This window comes from Nematolebias whitei, chromosome 7, assembly GCF_014905685.2.
Source record: "Nematolebias whitei isolate Nwh7 chromosome 7, NemWhi1, whole genome shotgun sequence".
In the NCBI taxonomy this organism is placed as follows: domain Eukaryota; kingdom Metazoa; phylum Chordata; class Actinopteri; order Cyprinodontiformes; family Rivulidae; genus Nematolebias; species Nematolebias whitei.
Window position 1 is genome coordinate 21,686,549 of NC_056504.1, and position 12,946 is coordinate 21,699,494.

Genomic DNA, 12,946 nt, shown 5'->3' on the forward strand with positions numbered 1-12,946 from the left:
TGCAGCGCTACATCTGTAGCATCTTAGCTTAGCAGTAAGTGTGACGCTGTAAAGCCCCCAGTATACTGCCACGTACATACGCAGAGGTATGCACGTACGTACGTAGAGGTACGTGCGTACCCCCCAGGGCATGTCCGTGCAAAGCTCAAATTTTTATGACCGCATACGCGTACGCGGTGTCGCACAATAAACTGTCCAGCGACGGACTGTTTTGTATGCGACACCAATGTATTAAATTCCCCCTTCTTCATCCCTGATCTGGCCTTTTCTTTTGTTTTTTTGCCAAGAAGCAGTGATCTCTTCCTCCTCCGTTGATGCCATGACTGAAATGGTGAGAAATGAAGGAATTTGTCACGAGCGAATTAAACTCAGGTCCAGCGTGGCTGCGGGAGGGTCAGGAGATTTCTTGGTGGGCTGGTCTGATGTGTTGGCTGTAGAGCCAGCGCTTTGTTTATTTTTTAGACATTTTTATTAACAACATATAAACACAGAACACCGCTGCGGCGGAGGCTGCCATCGCTTGCTTTTTTTTCTTTTTTCCGACCTGTCAATCAATTCAGTAGGCGTGTCAGCAAATGACCAATCGGCGACCTCAATTTGTCCCGAAGGTAAACGCCCCTCGTCTGTGAAGCTGCTCTGCAGCTGCTTGGGGTGTATGCTGGAGTACAAAGTCTGAACCCTCTGCGTACAGTACACGCGTACGTACGCGTGAACGGACATACGCGGCAGTATACTGGAGCCTTAAGACGCTACAGGTGTAAGAAACGCTGTGTGTTCAGGTGCATTAAAGTTGAAATGTTTTTAAAACCCCACACCTTATTGTCCTCAAGCTTCGTGAGAAACATCATTTAGATGAGTAGTGTTGAACACAAGTAAAAAAGTCCAGTGGTGATGTTTTTTATTTCTCTATAAACACAAATAGTGCAGATCTGACGCTCTGTATTAAAGTGTATTAAAGATAAAAGGGCTCTAAAACCCACAGCTGAATTTACACAAACTTGGTGAGAAACATGCTTTAAATGTGTGGAACTAAAGCAATTCTAGGTGAAATGTTGCTTTTTTTTGTGCATTAGAGTACATTTTTTTTGCGCGCACGCACACACCTACACACATCTTTGTGTCCCCCCCATATTATGGATGCTTCTGACGCCCTTGGTCTACTGCATTATGTTTTGCAACTGTCTGAGCTAAATTGATAAATGTCTCTTCACAGTTCATCTTGCTGAAGGTTACCCACTTCCTGTCTTAGGAAAGATGGAGCTTGTGAACCCCCAGCTTCAAATCCTGAAGGCAAGAGAAGTGATAGTTTTGTTGTTAAACTGTGCCTAAGCTGTGATGTTAAAACATTCTGATCTTCTTTCTGCAGGACTACATTCTGATCGGCACAGATGTTCAGTTCACACAGTAACTCCTGCAACCTGACAACATGCACTCCACTGGAACAACTTGTGATTTTACTCACCTGAGATCGTCTATGTTTTCGTAACAACATATTTCTGTTTTTCTTTAAATAAATGTCTTTTAATACATGCTGTAAATTGTGGTTAAAGACTGTTATAATGACAGGAGACATGTTGCAGCTCGAGGCTTTATTGTTTAGAAACAACACACTGCTTCTAAAGCAGATCGCAGCACTTTTTTAGCTGCTGACTTGAGCTGAATTTTCTCTTGAGTTTCTGACTGTGTGGACTAAAGCTACAGATGTGCTGATCTGCTGTTTTCCCTGCTTCCTGAAGAATCTCATTAAAATGCTACGGCATCAATCAAACATCCCTGTTTCAGAAAAATAATCAGAGTCAACTGTTATGAACAAATTGTTTTATATAAGGCTTAAAGTATTGTTAGCTGTAACACACACAGTCAGTGGTGACGGTATAAATATGTTTGAACTTTTCATAGCTAATTACAGCAACAGCTCTGCATGAACACACTTCGCTTCATAATAATAATTGTTTGTAAATCCACCCAGGAACATGAATACCAGGTCGGGTGGTGTCACATGTCCATCCTAGTTGTTTCCACAGGGCGAGTCAGTGTGTGTGTGTGTCGCTGCTCCTTTCAGGGAGCTCAGGCTGAGAGCTCGGCCTCTCAGGGTCTGAGACGTAGCTGATAATATCTGCAGCAGACACACACAGCAGCCGAATGTAGCCAAGCACAAACATGGAGCAAAGACTAACAAGACTTGTACACTTTAATACAGTAACATGTTTTTCTTTTCAAGTTATTAAAAAAATCATGCTTTTACTTATAGTAAGTTCATTATCGCCCAAAGGTGAGGCAGCCATGTTTGATGTTAGAAAAATATCTCATGGACCACAAGACAAAATTTAAATATTCTTTTAGAAAGTAAAGAGACAACCAACATTTTGGAATCAATCCAATTTAATTATTTTAGCTGCCATAGCTAACCAACATTAGTAAAAAAAAAAAGACAAAACTTGCTATTATTTAGCCATATTTAAAGATATGTGCTTAAATGTGATGTCACAGTGTCGTATTAGTGTGTCGACACACACCGAGCTCTAATACAACACATAATGTCATTCACATGGTTTGACCAACAGCTAAAACTTCTCATGATAACATAATCTTGGTCTAAAACTCTGGCAGGTAAAAAGCATCAGTTCAAGAGAGGCTACACCTTTATTTTATGGAACACCTTTGATGAAAATCACAAAGTGTTATAACTAAAACCTTTTCTGAATAACAGCTGCTTTTAAATAATCCACTGTCAGTACAGTGGTGTCTGAATGTTTGTGAACTCTTTATAATTTTCTATATTTCTGCATCAATAGGAACTAAAACATCGTGAGATTTTCACACGAGTCCTAAAAGTAGATCAAGAGAACCCAGTTAAACAGATGAGACAAAATATTATATTCCACCCCCCCGCACTGTTTTAAGTTTTGTTTCTGACGTGCTGCACGTTTCTTCCCGTTTGCAGTTTAATAATAACTAATAGTTTAGTTTTTCCTGTGACTTATTTGCAGTATGATAAATGGTAGGAGTATAATATACGCTCCCAATGTTTTGTTGGTCATTTTTTTTGTAAATAATTACCTTTTATTTCGGTTTTATTTATTTATTTATTTTTGTATCTTGAGATCTATGACGTCATCAAATACTCGAGTTCTACTCGGGTTTTATTATGTTAATGTCGAGTTTAAAAATTATATACTCGTTCAACCCCTAGTTCCTACCAAACCCAGACGGTTGAAGCAGATGGCCGCTTGTCCTGAGTCTGGTTCTGCTAAAGGTTTCTTCCTCATGAGGGAGTTTTTCCTTTCCATTGTTGCCTTCATGTTTGCTCAAGATGAGAGTTCTGCGATGGAGTTAAACTCAAAGCAGTTTGTTCCTCAGATAAATAATGTTAAATTATTATTTTTATATATGAAAATTTCTGTTAACTTATTTTTACATATGAATGTTTCTGTTCAGTGCCCTGAGACGACTTCTGTTGTGACTTGGTGCTACATAAATGAACTGAATTTAGCTCTACTGACTGTGGAGGCCACTGCAGTTCAGTGAACTGACACTTGTCAGACCACAGAAGTTTTATATGATCTCTTATTGTCTAACTTTGATGAGTCTGTGTTTATTCAGTTTCCTTCATAGCTGGAAGGAGTGGTACCCAGTGTGGTCTTCAGATGCTGCAGCCCATCTGCTGCAAGGTTGAACATGTGTTCAGAGTTGGTTTTCTGAAGATCTTTGTGTGTAACAAGTGATGAAGCTGTCATCTCAGACCAGTCTGACCTCTGACATTAACTAACAAGGCTTGCTGTCCACAGAACTGCTGCTCACTGGATATTTATCTGCGTTAAAATCCCAGAAGATCAGTAGTTTCTGAAATATCATGTCCAATCTCACTTTGAAAAACCGTGATAGAGTGAACATGCGAAAAATGAACCGCAAAAAAGTGAGGAACTACTGTAATACCAAAGAGTTTGTTTGTTAATGGAATCTTCTAACAAAGTTACGTCAGGTCCTCTGGACGGATTAAATATAAATAAATAAATAAATAAATAAACTTGTTGAAATGTTTCATCTTTTATCCAAAAGACTTCTTCAGTCTGAGGAGCTACAACAAACTCAGTCTTATAAATAGCACCTTCTGTTAAGCCCCCAGTATACTGCCGCGTACGTCCATACGCAGAGGTACGCACGTACGTACGCGAAGGTACGAGCGTACCCCCCAGGGCATGTCCATGCAAAGCTCAAATTTTTGCGACTGCATACGTGTACGCAGTGTCACACAATAAACTGCCCAGCGACGGACTGTTTTGTATGCGACACCAATGTATTAAATTCCCCTTCTTCATCTCTGATCTGGCCTTTTCTTTTGTTTTTTTACCAAGAGGCAGTGATCTCTTCCTCCTCCGTTGACTTCATGACTGAAATGGTGAGAAATGAAGGAATTTGTCACGAGCGAATTAAACTCAGGTCCAGCATGGCTGCGGGAGCGTCTGGAGATTTCCTGGTGGGCTGGTCTGATGTGTGGGCTGTAGAGCCAGCGCTGGTTTTTGTTTTTTTTTTAGATCTTTTTATTAACAACATATAAACACAGAACACCGCTGTGGCTGAGGCTGCCAGCGCTCGCTTTTTTTTCTTTTTTCCGACCTGTCAATCAATCCAGTAGGCGTGTCAGAAAATGACCAATCGGCGACCTCAATTTGTCCCGAAGGTAAATGCCCCTTGTCTGTGAAGCTGCTCTGCAGCTGCTCGGGGTGTACGCTGGAGTACAAAGTCTGAACCCTCTGCGTACAGTACACGCGTACATACGCGTGAACGGACGTACACGGTAGTATACTGGAGCGTTTAGTGGATCAACCAGTTTCATGTTGACATTCAGAACTAGATGTTCACATATCCTGATGCATGCTCAATACATGATAAAGTGTTCACACTGTGTTCACTGTTCACATGATAAAGGAGGACCATCAACCTAACAACTGATCGTTAATGCCCTGATGGCCACTTGTTATTCACAGTGGACTGAGTGATACTAGCAATAACAGCAATGTAAGAGGGGGACAGTTGAACACGGAGGCTTCGCCCCTGTTTAATGATGAACAGGTTCTCTTCGTAAAGATGGCCTCCTTCACTCCTGTCTCAAACCATCTCTATCTGTCCACAGCACCCGACTTTGTTAGATTTTTCCACCTGGATTATTGAGCATGAATCTGGATATTAATGGAATCTTCTTCAAACTGAACGATACTTTAAATAGTACAAGATGAAAACTATGAAAGTTTTAAAGCCATAAAAGGCAGTACAAAAGCTGTTTAAGCTATAAACTAGTATAAAATTACCATAAAGGCCTAGCATTCCTTGAATAAATGAGTATTGCCTATGCCAGCATTTTAAACCTTTTACACTGAAAAATGAGTTACAGCTGTTTTGGTCAAACCTTGAAGGTAACTTTATGCGCAGCCTCAGACAATATTGCAAGATGATGTTTATTCACATCTGCCCAGTGGTTTACGTGTTATTTCAATATCAGACACACCCAAATACAAAAACAGGCAAAAACATTATCATCTGCCTTTGCCTTTTGGCAGCAGCAGATGATAGCACCGAATATAAAAATCTGAGTGTATTTTTCAGAACCATTAGGCGTGCCCGTGATTATGAAGGCATCTACTGAGTGAAAGTATGAGTCTCACCCTACCTTGACCAGCACATAGTGTCCAGCACTGACTGGTGTGGAGCTGGATACAGCATGCTGAACATCTCCTTTAGGGAAATTCACTTTGATGTTGCCATCAGTTCTCCCACACAGGTCCTCAGCAGATCTTTTACTGTCCTTAATGAAAATGGAAACCAAGAGTTGAACAGTGTTGCCTGGTTAACAGGTTAGAGTAACATTGGACTGGTACAGAATTACAGCTGTTGCTCACAATGAGCCATGTTATAAATTACCATTTCAATTTCTTTATTTCTAAAGGAAGTAATCAAGTTCATATCTCCATCACCCTCAACTCAGCGTGGCTGAACAAAATGCTGAGCAGCACACGTCCATCTGTAGTCCTGACCTGTGATGAATGTGAAGAATGCTCTTTTCTCCTGTTTCTTATAAACTGAGTTTAAAATGTGTTCCAGAGTGTCCCTGTCAGCAGTAACACGTTTAGTGTTTACCACCTTTTAACCTCAGTTTGTCTGTACAAAGTGCTCTTCAATGTGTTTTTCATTTTCACAAACACTCAGTGTTTGTATGGTTCTCTGCATATTTGAAAAGTCAGAATTTCATGCTATTTTTTTTAATTATATTCCATTGTTGGGTCTAGCCTTGACCCAGCATTGCTCTCAAACTATAGACCAGTTTCAAAACTGCCTTTTCTGATGAAAGTTTTAGAAAAAGTTGTTAACCAACTTCAAAGATTTTTTTTACTACCGTCATTCTTGAAAAGTTCCTGTCCAGTTTTAAATCAGGCCGCAGCACAGAGACAGTCCTGGTCAAAGTTTTAAATGACCTTTAAACTGTTGAAACAGGAAGTTCTGCTGTTTTAGACCTCTCTGCTGCCTTTGATGCCGTGGACCAGAACACCTTGCTGTCTCGACTTAAACAGGTGGGTTATCAAAATAAAAGTTTTAACAGTTTAGCTCCTACCTGCAAATAAGAGTTTATTTGTTCATTTAGGGGAATATTTCTCTTCTGCAGCTCCTCTGATTTGTGGGGTCCCACAAGGGTCTATTCTAGGTCCACTTCTTTTCAAGCTCTACATGTTGCCATTGGAGTCCATTTTAGAAAATATAGCATTCCTTTTAAATGCTTTGCAGATGATATCCAGATTTATCTGCCCAATAAGTTAGACAGGGTAATTTCATTGGAACTGCTCCTGAACTGTCTAAACATTAACACCTGGTTGAAACTGAATCTAAATAAAAATAAGACTGAAGACATCAATTTTGGTAAATGCAACACTTTAGGAGAGTGTTCCAACTATTGTGGGATCACACTTCTTATCCTCCTCAGAAATGTTTACTCTTGGTAGTAAAGTTTCAACTGATTGTCAAACCTTGAATTCAGGAGGACAAGTGTGGCTTCCGTTCTGGTCTTGGAACACTGAACATGTGAAGATCTTACCACTTCCAGATTTGCTAAGGGGCTAGTGGGTGTTTGACTCTTCTGTATGTGTTTTGTGGACCTGGAGAAGGTCCACTCTGTGGGGATGTTGTAGGAGTACGGGCTCTCTTCCTGAAAGTAAAGCTATCAAGGAACTGGTCTGTCTATGCTCCAGCCCTCACCTATGGTCATGAGGTATGGATCATGACCAAAAATCCATGAACAAAATCCAATATAAAAGCAGCCAAAAGTAGCTTCGTTCATAGAGTGGCTGGGTCAGCCTTAGAAATAGGGTGAGGATGTCATCTATGCGAAGTTTGGAGTAGAGCAGCTGCTCTTTAGAATCAAAAGGAGTCAGTTGAAGAGGTTCAAGCATCTGATTCGGATGTCTCTTAGACGCCTCCCTTTAGAAGATTTACAGGCATGTCTCACTGGGAAAAAGCCTTAGGGAAGGCACTGAACTTTCTGGAGAGATTGTGTATCTTCTCTGGCCTGGGAAAGCCTCAGTGTGCCCTGAAGGGAGCTGGAGTGTCACTGGGGAGAGATGTCTGGGTTTGTCTCCTGGACCTGCAACCCTACTACAGACAAGCTGCAGAATATGGAGCTTGAGATTAAACTGTTCTGTATTTTCTGATTAAAATTATAGTAAGAGCTGCTATAAATGATATTTTTACTAAGATCCTCTTTTTGTCTTGTTGATGCTGATGTTTTGATGCCGATTATTTTTGGAGCTCTGCTCCTGGATGTTGAAGGTCTGATCTGCTCATAGTGTTTGCTCCAGATGATTTGGTTTAGGACACTTGACCCCAAAGTTTGTTGCATTTTAGTGAACTGGTGTACTGATGGTCCCATCCATCCATCCATTTTCTTCCACTTATCCAGAGTCAGGTCGTGGGAGTAACAGACCAGAGAAAGAGGCCCAGACTTCTCTCTCTTCAGCCACTTGGGGCCAGCTCCTCCAGGGGAATCCCAAGGCGTTCCCAGGCCAGTCTAGAAACATAGTCCCTCCAGCGTGTCCTGGGTCTTCCTCTGGGTCTCCTCCCGGTGGGACATGTCCGGAACACCTCACCAGGGAGGCATCCAGGAGGCATCCTAACCAGATGCCCGAGCCACCTCAATTGGCTCCTCTCAGCTGAAAGAAGCAGCGGCTCTACTCTGAGTCCTCCCGGACGACCGAGCTTCTCACCCTATCTCTAAGGGAGAGCCCAGACACCCTGCGGAGAAAACTCATTTTGGCCGCTTGTATCCGAAATCTCGTTCTTGTAGTGAACTAGGCCTCCGACAACAATCTGTCTCTGAAGACCTTCATGGGACAGGAACTGTTATTTCATTGATTTGAATCCAGAAATACAAATTATCTCATCAAGAGACTATTTATGTATCCTGAATTAATCAATTGAAAGAACACTCTTCTTTTTTACATTATCATTACTATTTTAGAATATCTTGATAATCAAAGTGTGTTTAGTTCATACCATTTCTAAATGTTGAAGTGAACCACTCATTTTAAATCAACTGTGAAACAGTATTAATGATTTTTAAACCTCATTAGACTTAGAAATCATTTTAAATGTCTATTTACAAAGTAATTGTGCATTTTGATCTTCTGTCTGAATGAGGAGTAGTGATGTCGGTCAGAAGTCAGGGATGTCGGTCAACAGTCAGAAAGCAAGTTATTAGAACGAAGTGTCTTGTTTTTAAACCTAGCAGACAGTAAATAACTTCAACTGGCATCTGCATTTGTCTCACTTCGCCATAACATTCCTCTGTCTGTACTAACCGTGCGTAAACATTCCTGCTGTCTTTTTGACTTTTAATAACCCTCTGACATCACTGAAACACCGCCCCTGCTGGTTGTTTCAACCAATCAGGAAGTACCAATTGACCGGAAGTGACTCTTTAAAAGTCAACACTTCCTGGAACTATGCAGTCTTTGACCGCAGTCTTCTCGAGTCTTCTGTCTTCTTGAGTTTTTCACCGGAGTCTTCCACTTCTGAGTGGAACTTCGGACTCAGCCTTCTTCAGTCTTCCTGGAGTCTTACTCAGTTTTCCTGAATCTTTCTTGGGACTATGTAGTCTTCCTGAGAGTTCCTAAGGAACTTTCAGATTTAATCAATAGCTGATGGATTTGACCGTGAGACGAGGGTCCGTCCATCCCAGCTGGAGTCACAGCGCCTCGTTGTGAACTCACCCGGGCGTAACGCCCTACAACTTCGAAGGAAGCTTGTTCTGTTGGACGGAGTAAAAACCACACGACTTCTGACAATGACCAGCCACCCTGACCGGAGACGCTGAAAGGTAGCGTGCATAGGGACATCTAGACCGGAGCTGATCCATCCTCTGCAAAGGTAAAGAGACGTCACGAGTTGTTACGCACTAAGTGGACCGGGAGTTTGAGCTGGTGTTGAAAGAAGCATGCTAATTCTGGTCAACAAAACATACATCTTCCTTCATCCATCTTCCTTTTGAACTTCTCCATTCCTTCCCTTAAACTTTTCTATTTTGCCAGTAACCTAGATGCCTCAATCAGTAATGTTCTGTTGTCTTGCTAGTAAAGTATGCCAAGTTTTTATTAATCAGAAACAGATCAGCAAATCAATGTGTACATGTTTTGATGTTAAATTTTGATTCTGTTAAATAAATTACTGCATTTATTCTGATGGGTCAAAGAAAAATGGTGTCTCATGTGACTGATTAAACAATCCTCACAGTTATCTCGGTCACATGGCATTAATTTAACTCGAAAAAGAAATAATCCGTTGTATTTAAATAATTAATATTCTTTGTGCTTGAACTAGCTTTAAGAATAATTAATTAGTAGTGAAGCTACAGAAAAGCTGTCCCTGCTTTACTACATTCTTCTGGTCACAACCCCAAGCTCATGACCATAGATGAGGGTAGAAACGTAGATCGACCAGTAAATGAGAGCTTCACCTTTTGACTCAACTCTCTCTTCACCATGACAAACCGGTACAGCGCCCACTTCACTGCAAATGCCGCACCTATCCGCCTATCGATCTTTTGCTCCATTTTTCTCTCATTCGTGAACAAGACCCCGTGATACTTAAGGTACTGAAGGCCATTTATAATAATTTATAATCTGTTCTAATTGTAATACCAATTAGCCCAACCTGATTGGTAACTCTAAATTGTCCCTAGCTGTGAATGAGAGAGTGAATGGTTGTTTGTCTCGTTTGTCTCTGTGTCTCTGTGATGGACTGGAAACCTGTCCAGGGTGTCCCCCGCCTCTAACACAGTGACTGCTGGATATGGGCTCCAGTGACCCCTGCGACCCAAAAAGGAATAAAGCGGGTAAAGATAATGGATGAATGGAATGATAATATTAAAGATGGCAAAGTTAAAGTTAAAACTGGGAAATATTAAAAATATTCATGTGCACAAATGGGGCTTGATTTTCAAAGTATGGCATCTCAACACATGGCTTTACAGCTTACTGGTAGCAAAAACATCAGAAATCAGTGAGACTGCATCTAAAATTAGCATAATTTCTTGCAATTTTGAATACCAAATTAAGTCTCCAACAGTTGCAGCCCAGTGAAATACTACCTTTGTGGACACGGGCTTGCACCCAGTTAACAACTGTATATCCATAAGTACAACACTATGCTTAAAATAAATAAATAAATAAACAGCATCTCAGCACAAAGCATACCATCTGTCAAGCACGGTGGTGGAGGGGTGGTGATTTGAGCACGTGTGCCCCGGACCTGTGCTCAAATCATTACTGTCAGACAGTTAAAGCAACATGTCAACGATCTTAAACACAGCAACTCATGTCAACAGAGCAACTCAAAAAGAAAAGAATGATGGTGCTGTGATGGTCCAATCAGTCCAGAACCTCAACCTGACTGCAGTGCTGTGGTGGACCCTCAGATAGCTGAGCAGAAACAAATGTCTGCAAACATCAATGAGCTGAAGCAACACTGAAAAGACAAGTGGAGCCACATTTATCTACAACTCTGTGAGAGAGCGATGGGAGTCCTACAGAAACCAGCTGCAGAGAGGTGATGGTGCTGAAAGACAAGATGCTGGATCAGGGCTGGAGTTAGGTTGTTCTTCTTTTATTAACACAGCTTTTTCATTCCAGGTTCATTTTTGTATAATAAACTACAAGTTTACAAATTACAAGCAAATTAATTATCACGTAGTAGAATCTGGTTGTTTTTGCTGACCTGACATTACTTTAATAATTTTACAACCTGATATGAGGGCCTACTTTACTTTTCACATGACTGTGCATGCACATAATACTATGTGCATGCATAATTATGAATCTTGGTCTTTTTAACCTTTAGGTTAAAAAGATCGAGAGTACTTGTACGTGTGGTTTGACACCATTAATGCTGTCTAAGTACGGTCGTTTACTCACTCCCTCTACTAGCACGAGCTGAGTGCTGCCGATCAGAGCAGCGTTGATCTTGGAAGCTTCCTCTCTGAACATGCTGCTGCTCTCCTCCAGCCTCCTCTGCTTCACATGAGCTGGGACGTTGTCCTGCAGCCGGTGGAAGGCGTGTGTCTTCTAAAGATCATCAACAGAACAAGCTCGTCTTCAATAGCTCAGCTAATTGTCAGGGAAAATACTGTGTGTTGTGTTTTCATTGCAGGGATGTAGAGGTCACCTTTCTCATGCTGTAGGCAAAAAAAAATCCCACATTGTAGCCGACCTCTCTGATCAGTGAGAGCGTCTGCTGATGATCATCCTCCGTTTCGCCACAGAAGCCTGAGATGAAGTCGCTGCTGAGGCTCACATCTGACACGTGAACATGAAGTTAGGCCAAATATACAGAGGACTTCTAAATAAAGCTAAAAATAAAAACACATTATGTGACTGGAAGCCTGAGGTAAAACTAATGGTTACAGTGTAGTGAAAAAGTATTCATCCCATTACAGATTCCTTCTGTTTTTCATGTTTTCACGTGTTTCAGATCAAGAAACCAATGATGATGATGATGATCATGATGAGGAGGAGGAGGAGGAGGAAGAGTTAATTTCAAGAAGAGAAAAAAAGTTATGTAAACTAACCTGGCCTATGTGACAATTATTTCATAATCAGTGTTTCCCCTACCATTATACAAGCGGGGCGCCCCGCCCCGTCAACAGAATCGAGCGCCCCGTCTACCGAACACCACCCCCCAACCCCAACCACCTGTCTGCACTGACGTAACGCTAAGCTAGCAGCACGCAATGCAGGTGCACTAGCTAAAAAGCTAAAGGCAGCCTCTTCCTTCATGCTGAACCCTCACGCTGAACACACCCCCGCCACTCGAAAACTGTCGGTACAAACAGCGCACGGCTCAGATGTGCGTCTGTCTCTCCCCCCGCCTAAAAAAAAAAAAAAAACCTGTCGGTTCAGACAGCGCGCGGCTGAGATGTGTGTCTGTCTCTCTCCTCTCACACACACTGGTCTAAAACTGTAAAACTGTTGGTTTAAATAGCGCGCTGCGCAGCTTAGGTCAAGTCTCCGTTCACCCCCACCCCACCCCCACCCCCCCGGTCAAAAATCATGGACGAGATGAACGCCCCGCCATGGCAAGTTATTTAGGGGAAACGCTGCATAATTATACAAAAAAATACATATGAAATAATGAAAAACAAGCAGAGTAAACAAATTTGACAAAAAACACAAATATACACAAGGTAATAAGAAGATAAGAATCTAAAAAAGTTAAATCTGGTCCTCTGGACATTAAAAAAAAACAAAAAACAAAGCAAATCAACAAAAAAATGTAGAAACGTTTCGTCTCTCATCCGAGAGACTTCCTCAGTCTGAGGAGCTGTATTCAGCTCAGTCTCTTAAATAGCACCGTCTCAGAGTGGATCAACCAGTTTTGCTGCTGACAACCAAAACCAGCTGATCACATG

General features: G+C 41.5%; 1 protein-coding gene across 1 annotated transcript in view; it reads right to left on the minus strand.

Moving 5' to 3' along the window:
* Positions 1-1,648: 1,648 nt before the first annotated feature.
* The window catches only part of cdk5rap1 (CDK5 regulatory subunit associated protein 1), a 32,899-nt gene continuing 21,601 nt past the window's right edge, over positions 1,649-12,946 (minus strand). Inside the window, exons 11-14 of the mRNA XM_037679310.1 lie at positions 11,704-11,834; positions 11,454-11,603; positions 5,669-5,803; positions 1,649-2,116 (exon numbers count right to left, since the gene is read on the minus strand). Coding sequence (XP_037535238.1) covers positions 2,009-2,116; positions 5,669-5,803; positions 11,454-11,603; positions 11,704-11,834 — 524 coding nt within the window. The 3' untranslated portion in view covers positions 1,649-2,008. The remainder of the gene's footprint in view (positions 2,117-5,668; positions 5,804-11,453; positions 11,604-11,703; positions 11,835-12,946) is intronic.